Source organism: Kwoniella dendrophila, chromosome 9 (genome assembly GCF_036810415.1).
Source record: "Kwoniella dendrophila CBS 6074 chromosome 9, complete sequence".
NCBI classification, from domain to species: Eukaryota; Fungi; Basidiomycota; class Tremellomycetes; order Tremellales; family Cryptococcaceae; genus Kwoniella; species Kwoniella dendrophila.
The window spans coordinates 927,637-954,921 of record NC_089484.1 but is presented as its reverse complement, the minus strand read 5'-3'; the positions used below and the strand labels follow the sequence as shown (position 1 = coordinate 954,921).

The following is a 27,285-nucleotide window of genomic DNA, read 5'->3' as shown; positions in this document are numbered from 1 at the left end:
CAGCCAAAAGATGGTGAAGAGTGGAGGCATACGATCAAGAACTCACCTTGAAAGGATGTTTGTGGTTTTGAGAGGATGCAAAGGGAAAAGATACTACTACAAATGTTGTTTTTTGTTAAAGAGTAGTGCAAGAAAGCAGCACTATATTTTAATGAAAAGAGAAGGATTAAACAAAGGTTGAAGATCGATGAAAAGTTATTTTGTGATAGTGATCAGATTGAATGTCTTCCAAAAAGTCGAAATCTGTATGGCCACTCAGTTTAAAATCAGTTTTACGAGTAATACAGTGTTATTTACTGTACGATGGCGTGCGATACAATTTAAATTTAATTCGAGATTCACTTGATCCTAGTTGGAAAAGGCGATCAAAACACGTGGGATGATTCCGAATAAATGTTTCACAGCCAATCCAAGTCGCCGAAAAGAAAACCTGCGAGTGAGATCACGCCACCATAGCGTCAAGTCTCTCTTTTAATCTTTTATCATCCCGGAATTCCGAATTCACTAAACTAAATTGAGCCACCGCATTTGATCGTACCTTGACCATCAAACACAGTCAACTGTTTTACTTTATTACTTTATTCGTAAGAACTGAAAATTCGGAGTAGCACATCATTCTTGCAAACATCATCATTCGGACAAAGCATACATCATACACTGTACAACTGTTATTATCATTTACCGTCTATTACAGTCCACTCAAACAAATCAACGCAGATATTTCCAGGTATCTCATACAAGCATACAGTATCTGCTGATGATGTGACCGGAATCATGCATAGATCCAGAAGAAATGCAATCCGAATAAACCACATAGCCGGAATACTTCGCACAAATCAACATCTGTTTGTCGTTCCGAGATTAATAATATGACCTGAACAATGTCTGATTGAAAGAGCCGATATAGTTCTAGAAGAAAGATCCACAATTGCAAAGGTGTCAAGGATTCAGACAAAATCTATAGGCGCGTATGGTATGGCGACCGGGACATCGAGAAAAACACTTACTACCTCCGAAGCTTGTGTAAGAACAACACATATAATCTTTCGACTTGACACACGCAATACCGCTGGTCCTTGACAAGAATTCAGAATTTAGAAGTAGTCCCTATGTAATAAGAAGAAGTTAATAGAAGAGAAAGAAGTCGAGTGCAAATACATTCATTCTGGACCGGATCTCTCAACATCAATGACGTATCTGAAAGGTGCGCTAACATGGGTAGAGTTGACTGAATCATGTACTATCCTTTGATGGAAAATGACAAAGAGCTTCGAACTTTCCCATGGATAGCGGATGTATGGTATAAAAAGCAATGGGATCAATATAGAAATGGTATTCTCAATCATAACATTTTCACATCCTTTCCTTTATATACCTTAGGACATTATGGTTTATTATTACGATCGAAGCTATTATCCTACTTCTACCGCTTGTACACATCGACCGTCTCGGCGATCACACGCAAGTGAAAGAACAACTAATATGATTATTATGATTATACTGGCAGGCAACAATACGGGATTTCGGCGGACCAACAACGTAGAGATGAGATGGAACTTGAAGACACGGTAAGGAACAACGCTCTAATTGGATTACCACCACCACATCCTAGTCAATCTACTTTATCTTCTAGAGTACCCCGTTGCAATTATTATCCAGGTAGCGATGAGATCAAATGTTTTATTGAGATCCATAAGGAAACTGAAACCCCCTTGGAAAATATGAACTTAGACATACCTGCACATACGCTCTCAGCTACAGATCGTGACGGGTATTCCTATGAATATTCTGTCCCAACGTTAAAAGTTACGTACATAGTTGATGATAGATATTTACATGATGATACGCTCAGTGAGGAGGCTGATAGAGCTCAATTCTTAGCAAGTCTTACCCCACTAGACGTTATAAAATGCTCGTGCTGGAAATCAGGTGACAGGAACCTTCGAACAATGCCTGAGGGTGTGAAGATAGCTTTAGCGCGCAACCTCTCAGAATTGGCCCTTGCTTGGCGAAGCCGAAATGCTAGAACCCCATCTGCTACTCAATATAGACATCCTCAGGGATCCAGGAGTAGGAGATCATCATATTATCGTGATTATTGAAACGGAAAGGTGATACGGTAATTCGATAGATAAACACTTGGTATCAGGTTCTCTTTTCATACATTTAACGCAGTAATCGCTTATGCGAATTGTATCATGATCTGTTGACCTGTCAATACTTGGCATGCATTCTGTATCGCTAGAACCTTGCCACCAAAAGTGACAAGAAGCAGTAGGGACTCTGATTTAGCCAAAGCTGTTACAAAAGGCATGAGTACCAAGCTAGAGGCTGCTATCACAAAAATTCTGTTACTTCATAAGTAGACACCATAGACTCCAGACCTTAGTCTCTTGTCGGAACAACTCGGGGTTTCTCGACAAATTCAAAATGAAAGGGGAAATGCTACATGAAGCATGTTCGAGGTTCTTGAAGGGAGGGGAAAGTAAAAAGGATCAAATGGGAGGAATAATGCTATCAAAGGATGATATGTGTAAGTACGATTGTACGCTGAGGGAACCACGGACACTTTTGTTTGGGAATACGTATGCGCCAAGGGGGCAATTCATATTCCGCTAATGATCTCATACTTCAAGAATATCAAGTTTTCCAATTATACGATGTTACTCTTAGAAAGATTTTGCCACCACTAACTTATTAAAGCAACCCGAAGTGCATTACTATAGAACGGATATTCCACCAACAACCTTTACTTCTCCATTTTTTTTTTTTGATATCAAATTTGTCATATATACAACTAGACATGGTATATCACGAAGATGGTACAGAATCATATGACGGAGATGATCCAGATGGTCTGAAAAAGAAAGAAGGTCCTCAACCCAATTATGTTGAACACAAACCTAGACATTTCAATTACGAACCAACCTATTTTACTCGAACGGATAGTCCACGGTTTCATGATTCTAGTGTACCAGATACCTCATTTCAGTCAACATTTTCCAGTCCCAAAGCTACGAGCACGCCACATGGTTCATCTGATGGTCAATCCACTCGACAAAACTCCAGATCCGGATTATCAGTTCAAGAGAGACTGGAGGCGGACGAACGAGAACGTGCTTGGTCGATCCTTTCTAATGGGACACTGAGCTTACCTCCTCCAAATCCAAAACAATCACTTTTATCTAATAGGATGATATTTCATGATCCAAATGATTCAGAAGTCACTGAAGATCGACCAACTATACTAGTTCAGAAGGCTCAACCTTCATTATTTATGGATATTGATATTCACGGCGGGAGAAGTACAGCTACGATTGGAGGTGTGGAACGTGAATATGATGTACCTGATCTATCATGGAGATACAGGATTAATGAAAAATGGCTTAGTAATACATCTGCTCTGCCTGAGAGAGAATATTTAGCCACTTTGACACCATTACAAGTTGTGCATGAAATGATACCAAGCTTCCCATCCTCAATCAAGGAAGAGAGAGCTAAGAGATTCATGGATCAGGCTGTAGCTTTCAGGAGGGAGTATTGCAGGACTTCGAGAGATCAGTACCAATTCATGGGGGCTTCTCATTTCTGATTTACCGTTCGAATGAATCGCGATCTTGATAATGTGATGATACACATCGTCCTCGAAATATTTTCCGAGTAGCGTTTCTCATCAATAGTGATCTATCACCTATTGTGTTGAAAATGCATATCATATTAGGGAAAGACTTCATGTGAGAAGTACATTCAGGAACTTCAGTCCGAAAGCACTCGTAACTTACAGGAGATCGTACATGACTTTTTGTGGCGGTAACGGCAGTACTCTATACTGTACCGGACATGGAATGCATGACATTTCAGAAGCAACGGAAGGTACTTACAGTAGAACGAGACGCTGTTTTAGATTCTCGACGTCACGCAAGTGTGAAATGATCGTCAAAAGAAATGCATGACAGCTACAAAGGACTGTCTACCGCCTCACGGTGTAGTTTCAAACACATATACCCAAGAGCTGTTCAGGTGCGAAAGGATATCTCTTGTTTTTCTCTGGTCCGTAAGAGATATATAGAAGGTTGTGGTCATATGATCTGTTGCCAATTTTCACTCAAATCAATCGCAGATTATCGTGTTTTCTTTTGGAATCATAGCTCAAACCAAATTGTGAACAATGCCAAGAAGAACAATGACAATTAGTCTTGTGGATGGTGAATCTCGCCGAGACACGCAAGAGTATGATCATTATGATGATTATGATGAGTATTATCGGATTCCCAGTTCTAGAAGATCTGAACGTAGACAAGACTATGGAGACATTGATCCGTTCGACAGAATGTTTAATGCTTCTCCTGGCTACTTTCCAAGTAGAGATATGCCTTCAGGATCACATACACAGACTTACTATTCAGGTGACGGGTCAACTAGAATCACATATTCGAACACAGTGAATTCAGGTGGATCAGGTCGGGAATCTATACCATATAATGTCATTCCACCGCCAAATATACCATCGGCACAAACTAATTACGCAACGCAGATTTACGAACAGGCTAATCGAAATCGTGCAGCAGGAAATACACCCTTATATAGTCAAGAGTTCTATAATAGCGTGAGTCCGGTTTAGGTCAACTTGTCGTCCAACGAACTGATAAGTAAACCGAACTGAATGAATTTTTTTTCTCTAGATGGAGGGGCGCGCTCGTAATATAGAAACCATTATTGCCAGAGGCGAAGATATCGCACCTGGCAATGAAATTCAAATGACTTTGAGAATCCCTGAATTATCAAATGCTGTTACAATGACTAATGTTGAATATACTTTAGATAAGTCACAAATCTTTGATCCAAGTTTGACAGAAGCTGAAGATACGCAAAGATGGTTAGGAGATCTTGTACCTTTCCAAGTGTTACAAGAGCAACGTCCTCATTTATCTCACTCAACTTTATATCGTGCTTCGGACCAAATACTAGCAGCTGCTGAAGTTTGGAGAGATCAATTGAGACCTGAGGAAAGTCGACCATCAACCGGGTATCCTCAATCGAGCTCAGATAGAGGAAGGCGCTCTGGTGCATCTCGAGATCATAGAGAGCCGCGTGGTCCACGTTGGTAATATATAAATAGGAATGTGATAGCGATCTGTAATCTCCTCTACTCATAACTGAGATCTGGTGACAGGATGTTTTTGGTTCACGTGCATCGATGTATATAATACCGATCCCCATTTGTATCATCCCTTTTGGGTTATGTTGATTTATCACGAAAGTTTGCTTGGTTGTGTAGGGCAGGTACGCTCAGATTGGAATAAGGAGCTACTCGTTTGTCAGGGAACGTACACTCATTTAGCGATAGGCCCTACTATTTATGTCGAAGTTGAGTCTTTAAGATTTATAGGACAACAGTAGCATAAATGAAGCTAAGCAAGTGTACTACAATGTATAAGAATGACTACAAAGTAAGATCGACGAGGAAAGTACAATTTATTCAGCTAGAACGTCCTTTCTTATATATCTTTTTCTGTGTCTTATTCTATCATCCATATTCGTCGAAGTTCGACGATGTTAAGCGAAGTTGATGGCAATTCCGATGATTCTGCTATAGAGTTCAGCCTTATTACTCTATGCGTCGATGTTCTTGAGTTCGATGTATTTCTTGTTCTTCCGATGTTATATTTATTACTGTATCCGTCGTTGAAGTGATCATTGATGTGTGTTCAGTCGCCGAGGTTCGCAAGTTATCGATTTGGTATCATGACATCGTTCACCACCCTAGGAGATCCTCCTGACGCACATTAGCAAGGTAAGGGTACCAAGGCCTTTATCATATCCTTTCTTCTGAAAGCTACCTTTGATCGTTTTTGAAATTCACTGTTTTTTTCCACTTTTATTTGGATGAAAAGAAGTATGGTGATTGACATGAAAAGATCCATCGTGTTACCCGTAATTTCATGTCCAAGGTTTATATGGTGCGGTCGAATACCAGTAACCGATAATCTCGATGATCCTCATTTGTATACAGTATATACATACATATATACATATATACCTTAGTATATCATGTCAGTATCGCAAGCCCTCCCAAAATAGACAATACGGAAAATCCGACCAGCTTCGAGATCTAGAGGTAGTTCAGATACAATATGTGTTTGTTCACAAGTTCCAAGAGATCTCGATTGAAAGATACTAGTTATGCAGATGATTTTCTACCACCTTCTCGTACAGCGACTCATCGGAGATCAACATCAAAATACACTTCGGCGGGCTCAAGATATCCTAGTGAATATGCGAATACACGTAAACCTTCAAGATCTACATCTCGTCAAACAGGTCAGCCATCACAGTTAAGGCGAAGGCATAGAACAGAAAGAAAAGATATACGTGATTTTAATACTGGAAGTAATATATCCATAAGTAGTCCACCACACTATTCTACAATCTCACAATCAGACTCAATAAGTTGTGAAGCAGACTCGTATCATACAGTATGGATTCGTGAGCCTACAGACAATACCTTCACATTCGAGCTACGCGTACCAAGTGACCAAATAGCAATTCCATCTACTACCAACACAACTAAGAACACCTCAGATTCCAGCAGGGGAACTCTAAATGATCTCTTAATGTATAGGATACCACCTGGAAAAGCTATTTACTATTTAGACCGATCTTATCAACAAGATACAGAAGCTGATTTCGTATCCAACTTGAATATACCACTGATCCTGGAAAGCATATATAAAAGTGGGAATTACCCTGAGCAAGTCATAGATCATATGCTTCCCCGAGTCAAACAATCTGTTAGTCAAGCCTACCGAGATAATCGTTTTGGTCCATATTCGTATAATTCATATACCGAGAGGGAAAATAGGAATGAAGGGAGTGAAAGAAAAAGAAGAAGACGAAGAAGGAAGTCAAAAGTATCTAGACATGGTCATTGATGTGATGATAGGTCAAGTATAAACAGCCAGATGCATATTGTGTTTGATGCATCAATACCTCCCGATGATCTCAGCAAGTCGATTATACCGCGCAATTAATGGTATCGAACCTCACCTACAGCAAGTGCCACTAACAGACCTTGTACTGTAGACGCGTCTTTAATACTAGAGAATCTGTAATGATTCTCACTGTTAATTACAGTCGTATGCATGGAAATGAATGGTTGGACATCTCAACCAATAATAGCTCAGGTATATGGACCTATGCATAGATTGGTTTGTGAAGGCAATGATTGGTGAAATAAGGGTCAACCAATGGTATTTAGTTGATTATGACCTTTCAGTCCTCATTTAATCGGTTCATTTGTTCGTTCGTAATAATGATCATCACGTCGTTTCAACTACAGTAAGGTCAAATATTACATTTCTTCTCTATTCTTAGCATATTTTCTGTAGAGTTTTTAGATGAAATGATCTTTCAGTCCTCAATCTTTTTCATTGTCTATGCATTGCGTGTTCATACATGCATTTGTAAAAAATTGTGTAGATGAAATTTTGGTATAAAGGAATGTATATTGTCGAAAACTTTCTGAGTTGACTTTATCTTGATATCTAATCTAACACATCTAAAAAACAGCAAATAGAAAGTTTCAACGCTTTAAATAATAGAAAAAATGCCTGTACCAGATGAAACAAGCGATAAGAGATTACCAGTTACCTTGTTATCTGGTTTTTTAGGTAGTGGTAAAACTACTTTGCTATCTTATATCTTGAAATCAAAAGATCACGGTTTGAGATGTGCAGTGATTGTTAATGATATGGGTGCTTTGAATGTATGTAGCTCGTCATTGACAAGTATATAAAGGTGAAAGCTAACTCTGGTTCCATCCTAGATCGATGCTAGTATAATAAAGAACCACCAACTCACTCAAAAGGAAGAAAAAGTAGTACAGATGCAAAATGGTATGTCCTGCTATTTATTCCCCAATGGCTTCCGTTGAGACTAAGGACCTATTCTGCAGGTTGTATCTGCTGTACATTGCGAGCGGATTTATTGGAAGAAGTTGCTAATCTTGCTGAGATGGGTACCTTCGAGTAAGCGTTCCAACACGAATCTCATTTCCCAATTGAAGCTGATCCAAGACCGTCCTAGTTATTTGATCATTGAGAGTTCCGGTATCTCAGAGCCAATCCAAGTGAGTCCTCCTTACTTGACACCAAAGCCTTCTTACTTTGGAACTGAAGGATATCCATCACACTCTCTACTTTTAGGTAGCCGAAACATTTACACCAGAATTTGCAGAATCGATTGAAGGTACATCCATTGAAGAAATTGAAGAATCTTTACCTACAGACGATGGTACGACCGCTGAACAAAGAAATAGATTAGCTAAATTAATCGCTGAAGGTGGTTTATCCAAAGTTGCAAAATTAGATACTTGTGTTTCAATGGTTGATTGTACTACTTTCATGGATGATTTCGATACAACAGATTTCTTGACTGATAGACATGGTCAAGAAGTTGATCCTGAAGATGAAAGAAATATAACTGATTTGTAAGTATCCTGAATTGTCTTTCGACTATCGATAAACATGATTCCTATCCAGAGCTAATGTCGATTCTCATCTTTTAAATAGGTTGACTGATCAAATCGAGTTCGCAAATGTTATTCTACTAAACAAAACTGATATGGTCAGTAAAGATCAAATCGCTAAAATTGAAAACTTGGTAAAAACCCTCAACCCGTTAGTATCATGTAGAAGATCTGTCTGGACATATAAGACGACATAGCTCACTTTGACTTTCTCTCCTATCGTAGTACGGCCAAAATCCTCAAAACATTATATTCTAAAGTTGATCTCAAGGAAATACTCAATACCAATTTATTCGATTTCGCAACTGCCGCTACAGGTGCAGGTTGGTTACAATCTCTTAGGGAAAATACCTTGATGGAAATCACCGATGCTAAAGGTGTTAAAAAGATGGTACCTAAACCTGAAACTTTAGAGTGAGTTTCTCTCTGTTGGAGGTCCCGCGGTAAGTGGAGAAAAGCTAACTCTTCTATTCAATGAACACAAGATACGGTATAAGTTCATTCGTTTACACTGCACGAAGACCATTTCATCCTCATCGATTATGGGATCTAATCTCAGCACCATTCTGTATCATTCAAAATGCTGCTGAAGAAGAGGAAGATGAAGAAGACGATGATGATGAAGAAGAAGAAGAAGAAGGTGATGATGTTGAGATGGATGAAGATAAACTGAAACAAATTAGGTTAGAAGAAATGAAAGCTGAGAAAGAGGCTTTGGATTTACCATCAAAAGTTGCCTTTAAGAGAGAATCAAAAGTTTGGAAAGGTGTTTTAAGATCAAAAGGTTGGATTTGGATGGCTACTAGACCTAATTTACATGGTGAATGGTCACAAGCTGGTGTAAGACGTCTCTTCAATAGTCAATTGAGATTGTTGGATGCTGATTTGATTAGCATAGGTGATGTGTACAATCGAAGGTGGTGGTCCATGGATGTGTGAAATTCCAGAGAATCAATGGCCAGGTGGTGGTGATCAAGAGACTATTGATGCTATAAAATTAGATTTTATGGGTGATTGGGGTGATCGTGAGTTGTATCCCAATTGATCAACTTACTTCTTCATCAATATGCTTTGATCCGCCCTTTACTAATATCAGACTAATTTTGATTGATGTTCGACAGGACGACAAGAACTCGTTTTCATAGGTCAAGAACTTGATCAAGACTTAATTCGAAAAACAATGGATGAAACTCTTCTTACTGATGATGAATGGGCCAAATGGGAAAAGGTAAATCCTGGAACCCCAGTCCATCTGTGATTGACGATATTAACCAGCTTGTTCGTTTATATAGATCATGAAATCTCGTCGATTGAGCGCAGAGAAAAAAGCAGAGAAACTATTCAACCTCTTTGATGGTGAGTTGACTATTCCACAATTAATCGTTTTCTTCCATATAAACAATAATGCTCATTGACAATCGTTTTCTTCTTCGGTTACACAGATGGATGGGAAGCATGGCCTGAACCAATGGAAGAAGAGGAAGATGAAATTGATAATGCTCATGCCGGACATTCTCACAATCATAATCATTCAGCTGTACCAAAGAAGAAAGCTAAGATATCAGAAGCGTGATTTTGATCATCGATTATTAGTGTTTCTTGAAAGCAGGAGGTGGTTAAAGAAACTGTAGGGGGAGTTGTTGATTCGCTGCCTTGTGTGGGAGGGCTTTTACATTTTGTTGATACGTTTTACATTCTATACCCTCCCTCGTTCTTATACGATTTTATGCAAAGTGATCGATCAGACAAGCGATATAACTTTTTAGATTTGCAGAATATATAACATATAAATGCAACAAAAACAACAACAAGCAATTTTAATGATGTAGTTAATTACCAACTAAACTAACTACTATACACTTGTACCGGTATATGCCGCCGGGAGATCCGAAATTATAACATTAAAGCCTAAGCCACGTGGCAGGGTGTTCCTGAGCGGTAAAAGATAAAATTAGGAAAATATAAATATTAAACGAGTCAAAAGTCGAGATAGATAGAGGAGATGGGGAAATGGAATTTACTCGAGTGAGATGTGTAATGTAAATAAAAGAGGACTGATAACATGCAAATTAGATTTAAAAGACTGTACATATCAATTTTATATTCAAGACAACCCAACAAAAGGACAAGCACGATAATACATCCGTAGTAACAAATCATCCAAAGGAATATTGAAAAATCCATAGAGAATGTCATCTGGATCAACACCTACTTCAGCTACTCCTGAAGAGTTATATCGAAATTCAGCAGATCCAAATGTCCCTTGGATAGTACAGAAGTATGGTGGTACATCTGTAGGAAAGAGTCTAGAAAATATCACTAATATTGTCGAGTAAGTCGAAATCTGATATTCCATATTTTGTATATCTTCTATATGTCCTCGTTACGTCCCAGCTAACAACGGAGGTGAAAACCCTTTCAACAGATCATATATACTGAGTGGAACAAATGTAGCTATAGTATGTTCAGCCAGATCATCACACACCAAAGCATTAGGAACTACGAATCTATTATTACAAGCTTCTAGAGAAGCTTTGGCACCACCTTCCGCTTCTTCATCATCAAAAGAAAATGGTAGAGCAGGTAGTTTATCAGGTACAGCTACACCATATTTCCCTAAAAGAGTTGGATCAGGTTTCTTCGGTAAAGATTCAATAATGTCATCATCTATATCATCTTTATCACAATTAGATGTAAATAATAATACAAGATCATCTTCACCAAGTCCATTTACACCTTCATCAGGTTTTAGAGGTAGATCACCACCGAAATCACCTACTACAGTGGAAGCTGAACAACAACAGGAAGAAGAACAAGGATTTCATAAAACAGTGGATATATTGAAAAAAGGTCATTTGGAAGCTGCTAGAAACTCATTGAAATCAGGTCCATTAAGAGATGAATTAGAAGATGAGATTGAAAGAGATTGTGAGAGTTTAAGAGGTTTCTTGTATGCTGCTCAAGTGAGTTTTAGGTGGACATGTAATAGTAGTATTCTGAAATCTACGTGTAAGGAGAAAATAATACTTATAAGATACATGTGAATGATAGATTATCGATGAAATCAGTCCAAGGAGTCAGGATTCTATAGTGGGAACTGGAGAAAGATTAGCTTGTAAAATAGTGGCTGCCGCATTGAGAGATAGAGTGAGTTTTTAAACCAATTGAGGATCTTCCTGATTTTTACAGACTATCCATGCTGATCTCCAGCTCAACACAATCAGGGTGTCGATTCAGAATTAGTAGCTTTAGACAACATAGTGGACTCTTCTTTCTCTGAAGTCATTGGAGATGCAGCACTTACAGCGACAGGTGATCAAGGTGTAGCACAATTGGGACAAGCATTTTATGATCATTTAGCTATAAAATTAGGTGAAAGATTAAGAGAATGTGGAGAAAGAGTACCTGTGGTTACAGGATATTTTGGACCTGTACCTGGATCTTTATTAGCACAAATTGGTAGAGGATATACAGATTTATGTGCAGCATTATGTGCAGTTGGATTAAAATCATCAGAATTACAAGTTTGGAAAGAAGTTGATGGAATTTTTACAGCAGATCCAAGAAAAGTTAAAAATGCAAGATTAGTACCTATAATCACACCAGATGAAGCTGCAGAATTAACTTATTATGGTTCAGAAGTTATACATCCTTTTACAATGGAACAAGTCATAAAAGCAAGAATTCCAATTAGAATTAAAAATGTTGAAAATCCAAAAGGTAAAGGTACAATTATCTATCCAGATGAATCTTTCCCAAGATCTTTAAATACTCAAATTCCACAAAAACAACAAGAATTGACTATAGAAGATAGAATGCCAACTGCTGTAACTATAAAAGATTCAATTATAGTTTTAAATATTCATTCAAATAGAAAAACTTTATCACATGGGTTTTTAGCTAGAATTTTCGGTACTTTGGATAGAGCTGGTGTGGTTGTTGATTTAATTAGTACAAGTGAAGTTCATGTGAGTCCAAAAGGGTTTTCTTTACTATGTTAATTTGACCATAATATATATTGCCGAACATAATTGCATGTAATCTGGGCGACTACTGACTAACGATTTTTCAATTGTGTAGGTTTCAATGGCAATGCAATCATTCACACATAGACATAGATTAACAAGATTAATCACAGATTTAGAAAAAATTGGTGATGTTTCTGTTTCAAAAGAAATGGCAATTTTATCTTTAGTTGGTAGAAATATGAGAAATGCTATTGGTTCTGCAGGTGCAATGTTCACCGCTTTAGCAAAAGCTCAAGTTAATATTGAAATGATTTCTCAAGGTGCTAGTGAAATTAATATTTCTTGTGGTAAGTTTATCGATTTTATCAATCATCTCTGCTGCGAAAATTCTAAAATGAAACATATTTCTTGACGTAATGAAAACTAATAATTCCTGTATACTCTTCACAGTGATCGAAGAGAAAGATGCTATAAAAGCATTAAATGTTATTCACGATTCATGTTTGACATATCCACCTACACCTGTCGATCCACCTCAATAAAGTCTGATTGTGCAAAAAATCAGATTTCCTAAATTGCTATCAAACGAACATTCAACTAGATGCAGGAATATGGAAGAAGCAGAGAGGACACATCATGCGGGGGAATATGCGAATGCTTAGGTATCGTACATAGTGAAAGAACACCGAAAAAACTAGCTATAACACATTTCGTGTGTATAGATAAAAGTTTATACCTCCTCAAAATCAATAACTATCTTATACCCACATAAAGCTAGAAATGAAGATATGTATACCCTCATATATGCATAAATTTACAATATTGAGATATCATCGAATCCTTGAGATTCGTCATGGGGAGTACCGGATGATCAGTATGAAACAAGTAATGCATATACAAAAAAAACAATATGAAAACGTTTGAGAACCCAAAACGAATTAATTTAGAAATGTCAATTGACATAAGCTAAGGATATTCAAGCTATTGATAAACAAAGGCAGATACTGTCCGATCTCGTTTTCTAGAGGTACAGAGTGTTTTCAGCAACGGCGATCCATTGATGCTGACCCCGAATTTGAGGTAGAAGATACGATTAATCATCGAATTTGATTGAATGAGTAGCCAAGGTGATTTCACCACCGACATAACTCTGTAAGATATGATTTGCACATTAGTTTTCGACCTGCTTTGGACGTTGTATACGCGATTCAGGAAAATAGGCAAAGAAAATGGTGATCACTCACTCCTCTCTTCTTTTTGTTTTTCTCTTTTCTGAATCCTGCCCCTCTAGTAACGATTAAATCCCTTGAAGCTTTAGCTCCATAATCGTTCATACTTGCACCCGCAGCTTCCTAATGGAGTTAAACAAAATAGAAAATTGAAGATAGTCAGTAAGATTAAGTTATTAATGGTTGAGTTTTTCACATTTGATCAAGGGTTTCAATCATGATACGGTGTGGTAGATGAGCAGAACTGTATTGACTTACTCTAGCAGCAAATGAATTATCTTTTAAACCATCATGATGATAAGATACGTTATCCATTTTAATTCTTTCAAATCTTTGACCTTGAATTCTTTGTTTTTTACCTGAATTTGTTGGTGTACCATATCCACTACTTGCAGGTGTACCAAATTCTTCTTTAACATGATGATGTTTATGGTGTGAATGAGCTGGTGTGACTGTAGTTGTAGTGGTTGAAGTTATAGCTTCAGTACCATCTTCTAATTTTCGCTTCTTAGTCGTAACTACTGTCACAGCAGGCGTTGATCCTGATTCTGAACTTGAGTCTGAGGATGAAGATGAGGATGATGAACTAGAAGATGAGGATGAGGATGAGGATGAAGACGAAGACGAAGATGATGAAGAACTTGAAGAAGACGAGGAAGATGGAGTTGGTGAAGGTGCTTTTCTTTTTTGTCCAATGACAGGTTTTGGTGCTTCTTCTTCTTCTTCTTCCTCTTCTGAACTTGAATCACTATCTGATGATGATGATGATGATGACGAGGAAGCTGAAGATGAAGAATCTGAGTCTGAATCTGAATCACTTGATTCTGAATCTGATTCCGAGCCGGATTCTGAAGCTTCAACATCTAAGAATTTCTTGACACTTTTCTCACTGTCATTTCCAGATGAGGATGAAGATGAAGAGGATGTTGATTCGCCTTTAAGTGTTACACTTGATAAAGCTGATTTTGGTTCTTCTTTAGCTGATGTTCCAGAAGATGATTTTGATGTTGAAGATGAAGATGAAGAAGAACTTGATGATGATGAGGAGGAAGATGACGAAGAAGACGAATCTGATTCTGAACCGGATTCAGAATCTGAGTCAGAGTCTGAGGATGAAGAGTCTGAACTTGATTCAGGTAAAGGTATAGCAGCTAAACGATCTCTTCAGCTTTGATGAAAAAAAAAGACAGGCACAATGAGTGAACTGAACTGACCTGCTACTTTTACTTCCTTCTTGATTTCATCTTCGCTATCACTATCGCTACTACTGTCACTATCACTACTACTGTCACTATCACTATCGGAACTTGAGGGACTAGATGAGGAAGAAGAAGAAGATGACATTTTTGTGTCCTCGTCTCTGTAAATCATCAATGTTAGCTAAATCATCCCACATTACAAAAACAAGAGGAGGATAGCTTACTTGGATTGTGAAGCAGCCCATACAGCTTCAAGTTTTCCCGCCTCACCAGCTTTGACATCGGTTTCTTTTTCTAATGCTTTAACTGATTTTGTGAATCCTCTCTTCACCAAGTATGCCAATACGGCAGCGTCGAGATCTGCGGTTTAATGATGTAAGCTGTCTGTCCATAGGTGATGATAACGACATGGAGTCAGCTTACCTTTTTGTGACATCCTTCTCTGTACTATAGGTCAGTAGCCGAAGATGAAACGATGAAGAATGCTGATATGATACAGCTAATCAAGTTAGAAGATAAAGATAATACGCAATATACATCTTTTTCTTGCTTCCTGTCTCTCTCTCTCTCTCTCTCTCTCTCTCTCTCTCTTTATAAATTTATTTACAAAAATAATGTGGAGGAACCAAATCTATCTAACTCTAGATTTTGAAAATAGCGGTCATATCCGCTTTAGGTTATTCAAGGTGACCAACCTATTTTCGTCTAACGGTATTTCCCGTCATTTATCCCGGCTACACAGTGGAGTGGTACCAATGTCCGCTGATTAGCCAAGATAATAAGACAGTTAGATAATCAGGGCGGGACCGAGCGTTTACGTGCTATGATCATGTTTGTAACCTTTATCGGGTTATCGGATCCTAGTCCATCTTAGGTAATACGAGGAGAGTACAACAAAGATAATATATTATCCTACTTACATACCTGGCCATATACTCTTTTTCTACTTCTTCTTTCCTTTAATCTCCTCTATACCCAAAAGAAGGTGACTTCTTTCGATATCAACTTTATACATTCCGGCAGATCTTTTTTACAATGCCTTTTGGATTCTCTCATGGACCATTATGCGCTTTAGCCAATTCGGCTATATGTAGTTTCTTTCGTCAGATTGAAGTTCATGGTGGTGAAAATGTACCAGATCAAGGACCTATAATATTGTATGTCTTTGAATTCAGCTGTATAATAAGGACTGAACCGTTGTAACTGATCAATCTGTCCTTCAATAGCGCTTGTTCTCATGCTAATATGGCTCTGGATGTAAGCTAGACTGTGGTACAATGCTCTAAAGTTTGAAATGCGCCGACTTACGATTGATACTTTCCGGTAGCCCGCCATTCTGAGTAATACTATCCCACATGGGCATTATTTACACTATTGGGTAAGCTTTATCTTCCTGAGCTTTGGTTCAACGCTCCCGGGATATCTAGCTAACTTGTATTTTACCATTTTTGTCAGGTTAAAGACTCCTTGTTCAAAAATCCAGTAGCCGGAGCTATTTTAAGGAATGCTGGAAATATCGGTAAGGATTCCACTGCTGAATAGCCTGTTGATCATCTGGATACTCGCGGCAGGTGATGTAGCTGACCAAACTTCTCTTACAGCTGTAGATAGGAAGACCAAAAACAACCAAAAACTATTTAGAGGTACTTTTGAAGGTATGTCGTCGATCTTATATTACCTCAACAGGTTTTTACTAGGCTTGAGTAACGCGACTTGTTCGCTGACCTGGATATGGTAACGGATTTACCCAAACAGCTCTCGCTCTCGACGAGAGTATAGGTGTCTTTCCGGAAGGCACATCCCATACTGAGCCACATATGATCCCCTTAAAAGATGGTACTTCCTGGTCAGCATTAGAATATGTCAGGTACTTGAAAGGAACAGAAGAAAACGCTGGACCCAAAAAAGGTAAAAAAGCTATAGTAATACCCGTTGGTATAGCTTATGTGGACAAAAGGAAGTATAGAAGTCGAGTTGTAGTGCAGTAAGTCCTCTTCTCATACTATTCGCTTCACCGCTACACGCTATGCAGCTCATGTAATGATACATGTGCACTCCTCATCGAGCATACTTTCGGAAATTGTACGTCCAAATAGGAGTAAGAGCTGATTGACATGATTCACATAGCTATGGAGAACCAATTACTATGGATTCTTACGAGTCGCAGTTCCTCTCTGAAAAAGAGGGAGACAGTAGACTAGCCGTCAAGCGGATGACTTGGACGATTGATACAGAGTTGAAGAAAATGACAGTAAACGCTCCGGATTGGTTAGCTAGATCTCCAGTGTCTGGCGTGCCTATCAAGATGTAGCTGATTTTTCTGTGATCAGGGACACTGCTTTCGCTGCTCAGATGGCCAGAGAGCTGTTATGGATCAGGGAGGATGACCTAGCACTGAAGGATTATGTTCAAGTATCGCAAACGTAAGTTAACCTGAAAAGATCGTCGCGGTGTCATACAGCTGATATTCCTGTAATAGGCTTGTGGATCTATTCACTACTCCAGGAGAATCGATAGAATCACTGAAATCTATCTTAGCGACATATCATCGATTGTTGACTTCATCACGATTGACCAACTCTGCCCTTTCCGATATCTCGCTGTCGTCAACCCTAGATCCCTCACTTCCCGTTTCATTGCCAAATCGGTTCTCAACTTTATTCCACTTTATCAAAGACACATTGATCTGCCTTTTCCATCTCCCATTTTTCATTGTTCCTATGCTGATTCATATACCAGTATACATCATGGGGTACCAAGGATCAAAGTTAGCTGAAGAAGAAATGGAAACTCAAGCTCAAATGAAGGTTGCGTTTGGTGTTCTTATCAGTTTGATCTATTATCCTGTATTATTTTTCCTGCTTTGGGGAGCATTGAAAGGTTTCGCTTTCGGTGTTGTACTCGCTGCTGGAACTATCTGGGCTCTAGGCAGAACTCACTCGGCTCTTATCGATGAGAACTACAATGCGTGAGTTCCCACCTTCATCACTGTTTCTGAAAGAGGTTTCGAGTCACCCTTACTAACGCTGCATTCCAATGATACAGTATGAAACGACTTGTTGCTTCGTGGAGATTGTTAATCGGTATTTGGACACCTAGAAAATCAGAATTCCCTTTACCATCATTCCTAGAATCGTATAAATCATTTGCACCTGATCCACCAAAAATAGCAGGATTACCACCTTCAACTGAACCTGAAAAATACGTCAAACCCAAAAAATTACCATCGAGAGTATTAGTCAAACACGTTTTAAGAACAAGATTACAAGCTGCAAAAGAATTAGCTAGAGTATTGTTACAGATTGAATCGAAAGATCAGCAAATAAATTCTTCTTTCTGGTTAGCAGAAGAATTCGGTGGTGAGGTGCTGAAACCATCAAAGGAAGAAGAAAATTTGAATGAATGGGAAAGGGAATTGCCAAAAGGTAGAAGAAACGGTAAAGAAGTAATTCAATTTTTGAGACAAAGAGGTGCAAGATTAGGTGTGTTGAAATCTGATGAGGGTCATTGGGTGTCAAGTAGTGGTGGAGAAAATGAAGCCGAGTAAAGTATGGAGCATTATCTTATACTATACATGAAACACAGATAGTGATTCTATTCTGGGATGCAAACGAATTGTATATACTTTCCACGGTTTTGGTTTGACCCTTACAGACCATTACATACAGATAAATCATGAACGTGTTTTCACTTTACAAACGTGAACGTGAAATAGACATAAAAACCTCTTCGGCTTTCGGACCGAGCCGACGCAGTTCTAAATCTGCCATCTAACCTTATAGACGCGAGAGCGTTTGATCATTGCGAGCTCTTGTAAAAAGGCTATATGGCCAATTCAAGTGAGTATAGACTGAAGTTATATGTACTACTATACTCGTACTGTGCATAGTTCAAGTCTATAAGCGCCAAGCATCCCCAAAACTCATGATTGTTGAGAAAAAGCGATGTATAACGTCAATTTCCAAAGCTTATGACGCGCTATGATCATTCCCGAAAGAAAGAAATAAAGAACAGGAAAAACAAAATGACAATAACCGAACTACGAAGTTGTTTTTGATATTTTGATATTTTGACCTTTTTTTTTTGGGTTTACTGTGACTGTTTGTATCATTTCTCATATTGTGTACATTGAAATCAACTTTAATATTCTGTTTGACTTCTTTTTTTCTGTTATTTTGCTGGTTATTCTTTGAAAATACAATAACAAACTGTTACTTTGAGATTTTATAGATATATCAACAACGTTAGTTAATCTACAATCAAATTTTGTCAATCTCAAGATTAAGTGGAAAGTCTTTGTACAACATATTACGAATTAACAGAATCTTACTTCAATTGTCTACAAGCAGAGGTTACTCAAAATTACATTTATCGATCATGTCGAATAAAACTATAAAATCTACATCTACTTCCACATTTACTCCATCACCTATACCTATACCGGATAGACAGCCTAAAGATATTGAATGCTGGGGTCATAGAGGTGCTTCTGCACATTTACCTGAAAACACGTGAGTTGAATTTCGTTATTTGTGTAGTAGATCTGAAAATCTTGATAATGTGTAATATGTACCCGAAACGAAAGCAAGCTGAATTGTGTAACTAATAATTTGTCTTTCTTCAAATAGATTAGCAAGTTTTCAAGCTGCTATTAAAGAAGGTTGTAATGGAATTGAATCTGGTAAGTAATACTTTTGTTCAAATTCAGATATCAAATTCAAAATGAAATTATTATCTGATATATCCAACAATTTCACTAATTAATGAATTTGGTCATATTTATTATAGATGTTCATGCTACGTCAGACGGCGTAATTTTGATGTTTCATGATCCGACTTTGGATAGAACTACGACAGGGAAAGGTTTAATTAAAACACAACCTTGGAAAGATGTTATAGAGTAAGTGTAGTAGTACCCTTAGAATTGATCTATACATGTTTCAAATCAAACTCGTATATAAATAATTTGGTTTATACTAACATCTAATCTGGATTTTTTATCTAGACACGTGCGAACGACAAAAGAACCTGTACAACCTATACCATTGTTCGAAGAATTGATAGCTTTGTTGATGAAAGTGAGCATATAAAAAGCTAAAATCAGTCTCAGGAGGGAAACACAGCTGATGTATTTTTTCAGCCTGAAAATAGACATGTCACTTTGAACGTAAGTTGTCGGTATTCAGGATCGGAATTCGAGTTGAGGACAGATTATTAAGCTATTCTATCACGTCAGATTGACTGTAAAATGCAAAATGACCCAGAGAAATTATTCGTAAGTTAGGTATCGAGTCACCATGATCACGAGCTCGTGAAGCTAATTCTTACCTGATTCCGTAGCCTGAAATGTCCAGGATAATACGGTGAGACTGGGTTTTCATATAACGAGGATATCATCACATTTCCCACTGACAGTATTTTCATATTCTAATATAAAAAGACAATATCCAGATCATGCTACAGCGTTATCACCTCGGATAATATTAGGTTTATGGCATCCATTATTTATAAAACCTGCATATAGATATTTAAAAGAATGTAAAAGATATCATATTGGATTTTCAATTCCAATTGTAAAATCATATTTTTGGCAACATTGTCAAGGTTTTTCAATGTGTTTTCCTTTATTAATGTGTAAACAAGGTCAAGATTTTATAAAAGAATGTAAATCACAAGGAAAAGAAATTACAGTTTGGACTGTAAATGATGAAAATGAAATGAGAACTGCTATTTCATGGGGTATAAAAGCTGTTTTAACTGATAGAGTTGGTAAATTCGTTGAATTGAAAAATCAAGCAAGTCATGAATATCTCCCTCTATTATTCGATTGAAAGGACGCAAGTGAAAGGCTGATACATAATATAAACACCAATAGATCGTCAATGACCCATCTAAATTAAATATTACTGGATTATCAGCATTGACTTTCCCTTGGTCATCTTGGAGATATTATTCAGTCGCACAAGTAACTACACGTTTTTTAGGTGCAATGTATTTGAGAGCTCACGGACAGATGTATATTACCCCTTCTCCTATTTCTACTTCTATCGACAATCCTGATATTCATCATCCAACCACTACTGATCAAACTGAAAATATGGATATACCAACTTACATTGATCCATCCAACCAAACTATTCGTCGATTATCATTATCAATCTCACCTGAATTCTTAATGCGTGAAAATCCTTCTTAATTAACTATAAATAGACATGGATACTTCGAACTCAATTAGATATCATGAGAACAGTATGTTATCAACCTGGACCATTACAACAAGCAGACATCACAGAATTATCAATGGTAAACGATGCAAATCAGATAGAAGCTGAATTACCTTCTTCTGCTGAAGCTGCTCAGATAGCTGAAATTGATGACAATAAACAGAAGATAGATTCAGGTGTTAATGATATGAAACTAGAAGCTAGGGAAATGACAAGTACTACAGGTAAAGTAGCTGCTTAATTGAGGATTTTGGGCTAGATAACGGATTATAGAATGATAACAGAAGGGAATACAAGAATTGAACTCAACACGGATTTCAATGTCAATGTTATCATACCATACATATATGTAGTAGTAGTACTCGTAGTATCGGAAATGGTTCTTTCGGATGAAATGGACAATCTACATGCAAAGATCTTTGAACGTAAACACAAAACTCGCTTATATGATTGACAATAGTAATGGTCAATTTGGGGCTTGAAGCAAAAGACTGATCTTGTCCAATCGATACATATATGTACACGTAAAACCATTTCAGATCTGTATAAGGAAAAACGATGCAATAAGGTAGTTGTAAGATAAATAGCCGAGCTATCTCTGCTTGAAAACTCGGTTAAAGCGCCGACCGATGTCAAGGTAATACCGTCATGTGAACATTTAACCGAATTGTAGGGCACATACATGCAGTATAGATTATATCATTATCACCTGGTACATAATGAATCCCCCCCCCCCCCCCCTTCTTCAACCTCTTTTTCATTTCTAATCACAACATTTCTTCTTACTCTTATCTTCTTCTTATTTCTTCTAAATATCTGATTTTGAAGGAAATACTATCAAGATGATCAGAACATTCCAACGAACAACCATTCCAATCCATCCTATTCGATTGATAACACGTTCATACGCTTCACCAGCTTTAGCCTCTTCATCTTCTTCAACTAAGGACAGTAGTAAAAATGGTTTATCGGCCTTGGCTGCAGAAGCAGCTAAAGAAGTTACAGATAAATGGAAAGGCACTTCAGCTTTAGGTGGTAATACAAAAAATTATATTGGTGGTGAATTTAGAGAAAGTAAAACTGATAAATGGTTAAATGTTCATGATCCTGTAAGTTCTAGTATTCTGTCTTTTAACTGTGCTTGACCATAAGAGCTTAGATGAGCCCTCTCCCGCCATTGGATCTGATCTGGATATCAAAGAAAGCTGATGGAATGATATCCTTATCTTGTCATTCGATACGATAAATAGTCTACTCAAACTCTTTTAACTAAAGTACCAGAAACTACATCATCAGAATTTAGTGATGCTGTTGATGCTGCTTCTCAAGCTTTCAAGACTTGGAGTAAAACTAGTGTGATGAAAAGACAAAGAGTCATGTTTGAGTGAGTATCAGTCCATTTACATCATGTTTTGATTGATGGAGCAAGGCGTCTATCTTCGTGACAAGCGAGTCGAGGATCTTGCCCGACACGTACTCGGAGCACTCTGAGATAAATCAGTCTTCTGCCGATCTATATACCCAAGTCTGCCAGCTGGACAATGATGTCCATGAATCGGTGTACGATCTAACTTGTAGAAAAGCACGCTTATCTCTCCTGACACTTATCTAGCTTACAACACTTAATCAGGCAACATCAACCTGATATAGCAAAATCAATTGTTTTAGAACAAGGTAAAACATTTGCTGATGCTTTAGGAGATGTTGGAAGAGGTTTACAAGTTGTTGAAACTGCTACAGCCATAACAAATACTTTATTAGGTGATAAATTAGAGGTTTCAGCGGATATGGACACTTTTTCAAGAAAATTACCTTTGGGTGTAACTGCTGCTATAACTCCATTCAATTTCCCTGCTATGATCGTTCTTTGGTCTGCTGCTTTGGCTACTGTAACAGGTCAGCTTTTTCATTGTTCACAAGACTTTAGCTGATATGATGATAGGTAACACACTTATTGTCAAACCTTCTGAAAGGGATCCAGGAGCTACGATGATCATTGCTGAATTATGTGAAAGAGCTGGTATTCCTCCTGGTGTGATTAACGTGTGAGTTCAGCTGCAAATAGGCCTTTTAATCGATGAGAGATAGCTGACAATATACTATATAGCGTTCATGGTGGAGCACCAACGGTTAACCGAATCTGTGACGATCCAGCTATCAAAGCTATCTCTTTCGTGGGGGGTGACAAAGCCGGTGAACATATTTATAATAGGTTAGTTGTCTCACTAAAAGGTCGTATTCCTCAAATCAACTGACGTTGTTCATGTAGAGCAACTCCCCTTGGTAAACGAGTACAAGCTAATTTGGGTGCCAAAAACCACTGTGTTGTAATGCCTGATGGTACGTATTGCAGCTGATATGCTGTAAATGGGTTCATGGCCGAAACTGATATCATCTCCCTCGTAGCCAACAAGAACCTCTCGCTTAACGCTGTCGCTGGTGCTGCTTTCGGTGCTGCTGGACAAAGATGTATGGCGTTATCAGTTGGTACGTCATTTATCAACACTTCTCTCTGAGTGCTGTAAAACTGACAAATACACTATGTAGCTATCTTTGTTGGTGCTGCTAGACAATGGATTCCGGAATTATTGGAAAGAGCCAAAGCTTTGAAGGTTTCTGGTGGATTTGAGGAAGGTGCTGATCTGTAAGCTCGCTTAGGGAAGGTGATCATGCCCAGCTATGAGAGTATAACTGACTGGATTCGACAAACAGCGGACCTGTCATCTCTCCAGATGCTAAAGCCAGAGTTGAACATTATATCTCTACCGTAGAGCAAGAAGGTGGAAAGATTCTCCTTGATGGAAGAGGACTTTCGGTCCCTGAATACCCTAACGGCAATTTCGTTGGACCGACTGTAGTTGAATGTACAGTCGATATGAGTGCATACAAGTGAGTTTATGTGTCCGCTGTCGAATTCACCATTGGTGTTCAAGTGAGCTGAACAATCAATTTGCTATAGAAACGAAATTTTCGGTCCTGTGCTCACCATAGTGGAAGCTGAAACGCTTGATGATGCTATTGAGATCATCAACCAAAACAAATAGTAAGCTCGGTATACATCACACAGACTTTAGCTTTGTTGCTGATCCTGGTGCTTTAATAGCGGAAACGGAGCTTCCATCTTCACCAATTCTGGTTCTTCAGCTAGAAAATTCGAGCTCGAAGCTGAACCAGGACAGATCGGTGTAAACGTTGCTGTACCAGTAAGTATCATACACAGAAGATGTTGCGATAGATTGTCAGCCTGTGTAATAGGGTCAGTAGTTGATCATTTTTTTCTAGGTACCATTGCCAATGTTCAACTGGTCAGGAAACAAAGGCTCTTTCAAGGGCGATATTCCATTCTACGGTAAATCAGGTATCGATTTCTATACATACAAGAAGACAACTACCTCTCTTTGGCCAGCCGCCGATGCTGTTGGTAACAGGGTAAGTGAAACGACAGTTGGATTTCTACACGTACCGTTGTATAGAGGAAAGCTGATTCAAAGAATATGATATATAGGCAAGTGTACACATGCCACAAATCCATTAGTTACGTGAATAGGAAATTATACCGCGATCTCAATCTCGATAATGTAATATTAGACTAGGCTATCTCATACCGGGTTCAGTGCTATATGTTTTCAAGTTGTTTCAATCATGCATTTTGGTATATGTCAGATGTCCTAAATGCTCAGCTCTGCTAGAGTATAAGGTATATGATTATTAAAACTGAAATTGTCCGTAGAACTCCACAATCTGTCCAACTGATTTTCTGACTATATGTATATGATCCAGCATATCTAATCTTTTTACCAGTTTCCCATGAATTACTTCACTCTCATTCCTTACAAGCTTAAATAATATTTACCTAAATCATTTAGTGTTCCATCTTGATTTTCTAAACCCCAAGCTGAATTATATTGATCAGGGAAAGCACCAAACCAACTCCATCTTTCAATATATTTTTGACCTTCTGTAGATTTAAACCATGTAATAGCGGTTTTCATGAAATCTTTATTTTCTTGTAAAGTACATTTTTGTCCAGATGAAAAATCTAAACATGCTACTTCTGTTAACCAAATTGGTTTACCACCTGAAGGGAATGTCTAAGTGATTACCGAATACATGTAATGAGATGTCAGTACTAAGCTTACTTTCTTTTAACTTTTAAAAGATGAGGGATAAACTTGGACTACTTTAACTCACCTTGATATAAGTGATCATATCATTGGCATTTGTACCGTAGAAATGTATAGGTACGAAATCGTATTTACATTGACCATTACAAGCTTTTAGCCAGCCCTATTATATATTCAAGTGTAAAGTAGAAGTTTGGAATCAGTTTCTTTTCTAATTTTCTAAATGAAGAACTCCCAAATTTACTCACGTTAAACCACGATACACTACCTCTGGCTACAGCCGGTGTACCAATTTTGACATTTTTAGTTTTGAGCTTGGTTGTCCATTTTTGATGTAATGTCGCAGCATATGTAGCATTGAGATTTGATCCACCAGCGGCTGAACCTTGATCAGCTGTATAGCGAAACAAGGAAATGATAAGTAAAGTCAGTAAAGATTCTTTCAAGCAATTACTGATTATCGTTTTTCAGTTTTTATATAATATTGACTTACGCTCATTGAAACCTAAAATATGCGTAGATCCAGAAGGAACCGTACCATCCCAATCATTGATAGTAGCTTCACCCCAAATACAAGGTACGAATTCAATGTTACCCATTGACATTGGATATATACCCCAATTATAATACCATCCTAAACCTTTTGTATTTGATAATTTTTGATAACTTTGCCAACTTAATCCTAAACCTGATGCTGTTGATACTGAGACGGAACTAGATTGACTTGCTGCCGAGGCTGATGAAGAAGCTGAAGCTGATTTAGACGCACTGCTTGATACAGAGATCGCTTTGGAGGAAGTTGAAGATGTAACCGAAGATGAGGATTTACTTCTTCCTGCAACTGTTGATGAAGTTATGACGCTTGAAGAAGCTGAAGTAGATTTACTTGTAGCTGAAGCGGAACTTGAACTCTTACTTCTTCCTGCAACTGTAGAGTGAGAGGTGACACTTGAGGATACAGAAGTCGATTTACTGGCACTGGCAGCTGCAGTTGCAGATGCTGAACTTGAGCTTTTACTTCTACCTGGAACAGTTGACGATGATATATGACTGGATGAAATGGATGTTGAAGTTGCTGGTGGAGCTGGAGCAGCTGAAGATATAGCTAATAATGGGAGAAGGGTGAAAAGTAACGAGATTTTCATATTGGTGATTATTTGATTGATTGATTGATTGATTGTTCTCGTTGTGTTGAGAATAACTTGAATGTATTTGGTATTTGGGAAAAAGAGGGGAAATCAGAATAATCTGTATACTGAGCAGAGCACGATACGATCTTTATATAGCAACGAACATCTACCAGAACATGTAAATAGAGAGAAAAGTCAAGCAGAACAACGCATGTGCATACTTCAGTTTCATAAATCCCATAAAAATAAGTTTCCTATTGCATCCAAGTAACAAAAAAAGGGGGAAGATTTGTTTACAAATTCACAACTTTGTTTATGGAAAGGAATTACGAGATTATGGATTTTTCAGGAACAACTGCGATCGACAGGGAAGCTACCTACCATACCACACCTAAAGTTTGGTCTTTTTATAACCCGATCCGGCGGTTCTAGACTTTGTATACGTCGCAAAAATCAATTTAAAGAAGCCATAAGAAGGAAGGCTTTCGACACTTAGGTCATAGGCGTTTGTGGGCGACTCTTTGCTTAATGCATTGATTAATGGAGCAAGTTTATGAAATGGTGTCTTGAATGTTGTAAAGTTCAGTATGGTAAGGGCTTCTGCGCCTGCTGAGCCTTATGTGTTATGGCGCGCCTACAAATAAGAGTGAAACTCAAATTGACCTTTAAGATCCAAGCGCCTGATGGAGCACGCGTGAGTCGTGTGCTTTCCTTCGCGTTTCGTTGTCGTTACGTTCGGATAGCTGACCGGCTGTATCTTATCATGTCACCTTAGGCTGTGTTCTGATTTTTCGATCCTCTTTGACGAGCTGTGATCATTGCAGTATACCTGGCGTTATCATTAAAGACAATTCTTATAAGTCACTCCCCTGGTCAACACCCTC

The 27,285-nt window shown here is 38.1% G+C and overlaps 11 protein-coding genes across 11 annotated transcripts; 9 read left to right on the top strand and 2 right to left on the bottom strand.

The window, feature by feature from the left end:
• Positions 1-1,550: 1,550 nt before the first annotated feature.
• Positions 1,551-2,102, top strand: L201_006770 (uncharacterized protein; the record flags this gene model as incomplete). The annotated part of the gene is made up of 1 exon (XM_066222488.1): positions 1,551-2,102. One exon carries the CDS (start codon positions 1,551-1,553, stop codon positions 2,100-2,102), a length of 552 nt encoding a protein of 183 aa, XP_066078585.1.
• Positions 2,103-2,803: 701 nt separating this feature from the next.
• L201_006769 (uncharacterized protein) lies at positions 2,804-3,592 on the top strand (the record flags this gene model as incomplete). The annotated part of the gene is made up of 1 exon (XM_066222487.1): positions 2,804-3,592. One exon carries the CDS (start codon positions 2,804-2,806, stop codon positions 3,590-3,592), a length of 789 nt encoding a protein of 262 aa, XP_066078584.1.
• A 576-nt stretch (positions 3,593-4,168) lies between these two features.
• L201_006768 (uncharacterized protein) lies at positions 4,169-5,108 on the top strand (the record flags this gene model as incomplete). The annotated part of the gene is made up of 2 exons (XM_066222486.1): positions 4,169-4,606; positions 4,683-5,108. 2 exons carry the CDS (start codon positions 4,169-4,171, stop codon positions 5,106-5,108), a joined length of 864 nt encoding a protein of 287 aa, XP_066078583.1.
• A 1,026-nt stretch (positions 5,109-6,134) lies between these two features.
• On the top strand, positions 6,135-6,932 carry L201_006767 (uncharacterized protein; the record flags this gene model as incomplete). Its single annotated transcript, XM_066222485.1, has 1 exon — positions 6,135-6,932. The coding sequence occupies one exon, from the start codon at positions 6,135-6,137 to the stop codon at positions 6,930-6,932; it is 798 nt and encodes a 265-aa protein (XP_066078582.1).
• A 674-nt stretch (positions 6,933-7,606) lies between these two features.
• L201_006766 (uncharacterized protein) lies at positions 7,607-10,100 on the top strand (the record flags this gene model as incomplete). Its single annotated transcript, XM_066222484.1, has 12 exons — positions 7,607-7,765; positions 7,826-7,895; positions 7,955-8,027; positions 8,086-8,128; positions 8,205-8,488; positions 8,571-8,678; positions 8,753-8,941; positions 9,013-9,367; positions 9,426-9,552; positions 9,649-9,755; positions 9,820-9,883; positions 9,970-10,100. The coding sequence occupies 12 exons, from the start codon at positions 7,607-7,609 to the stop codon at positions 10,098-10,100; spliced, it is 1,710 nt and encodes a 569-aa protein (XP_066078581.1).
• A 616-nt stretch (positions 10,101-10,716) lies between these two features.
• On the top strand, positions 10,717-13,037 carry L201_006765 (uncharacterized protein; the record flags this gene model as incomplete). Its single annotated transcript, XM_066222483.1, has 6 exons — positions 10,717-10,859; positions 10,953-11,490; positions 11,579-11,674; positions 11,752-12,495; positions 12,608-12,842; positions 12,946-13,037. The coding sequence occupies 6 exons, from the start codon at positions 10,717-10,719 to the stop codon at positions 13,035-13,037; spliced, it is 1,848 nt and encodes a 615-aa protein (XP_066078580.1).
• Positions 13,038-13,588: 551 nt separating this feature from the next.
• On the bottom strand, positions 13,589-15,359 carry L201_006764 (uncharacterized protein; the record flags this gene model as incomplete). Its single annotated transcript, XM_066222482.1, has 6 exons — positions 13,589-13,645; positions 13,740-13,847; positions 13,983-14,875; positions 14,939-15,084; positions 15,148-15,283; positions 15,347-15,359. The coding sequence occupies 6 exons, from the start codon at positions 15,357-15,359 to the stop codon at positions 13,589-13,591; spliced, it is 1,353 nt and encodes a 450-aa protein (XP_066078579.1).
• A 599-nt stretch (positions 15,360-15,958) lies between these two features.
• Positions 15,959-18,470, top strand: L201_006763 (uncharacterized protein; the record flags this gene model as incomplete). Its single annotated transcript, XM_066222481.1, has 10 exons — positions 15,959-16,080; positions 16,150-16,180; positions 16,251-16,301; positions 16,379-16,442; positions 16,525-16,578; positions 16,679-16,907; positions 17,051-17,191; positions 17,254-17,346; positions 17,403-17,891; positions 17,969-18,470. 10 exons carry the CDS (start codon positions 15,959-15,961, stop codon positions 18,468-18,470), a joined length of 1,776 nt encoding a protein of 591 aa, XP_066078578.1.
• An 830-nt stretch (positions 18,471-19,300) lies between these two features.
• On the top strand, positions 19,301-21,388 carry L201_006762 (uncharacterized protein; the record flags this gene model as incomplete). The annotated part of the gene is made up of 10 exons (XM_066222480.1): positions 19,301-19,434; positions 19,552-19,604; positions 19,712-19,823; positions 19,929-20,001; positions 20,064-20,090; positions 20,160-20,198; positions 20,264-20,286; positions 20,364-20,718; positions 20,799-20,888; positions 21,134-21,388. 10 exons carry the CDS (start codon positions 19,301-19,303, stop codon positions 21,386-21,388), a joined length of 1,161 nt encoding a protein of 386 aa, XP_066078577.1.
• Positions 21,389-21,989: 601 nt separating this feature from the next.
• On the top strand, positions 21,990-24,682 carry L201_006761 (methylmalonate-semialdehyde dehydrogenase (acylating); the record flags this gene model as incomplete). The annotated part of the gene is made up of 13 exons (XM_066222479.1): positions 21,990-22,256; positions 22,398-22,531; positions 22,760-23,043; positions 23,090-23,192; positions 23,255-23,359; positions 23,417-23,487; positions 23,554-23,634; positions 23,695-23,791; positions 23,860-24,036; positions 24,107-24,190; positions 24,251-24,350; positions 24,430-24,576; positions 24,653-24,682. 13 exons carry the CDS (start codon positions 21,990-21,992, stop codon positions 24,680-24,682), a joined length of 1,680 nt encoding a protein of 559 aa, XP_066078576.1.
• A 295-nt stretch (positions 24,683-24,977) lies between these two features.
• On the bottom strand, positions 24,978-26,416 carry L201_006760 (uncharacterized protein; the record flags this gene model as incomplete). Its single annotated transcript, XM_066222478.1, has 4 exons — positions 24,978-25,238; positions 25,339-25,434; positions 25,520-25,665; positions 25,765-26,416. The coding sequence occupies 4 exons, from the start codon at positions 26,414-26,416 to the stop codon at positions 24,978-24,980; spliced, it is 1,155 nt and encodes a 384-aa protein (XP_066078575.1).
• Positions 26,417-27,285: the final 869 nt, after the last annotated feature.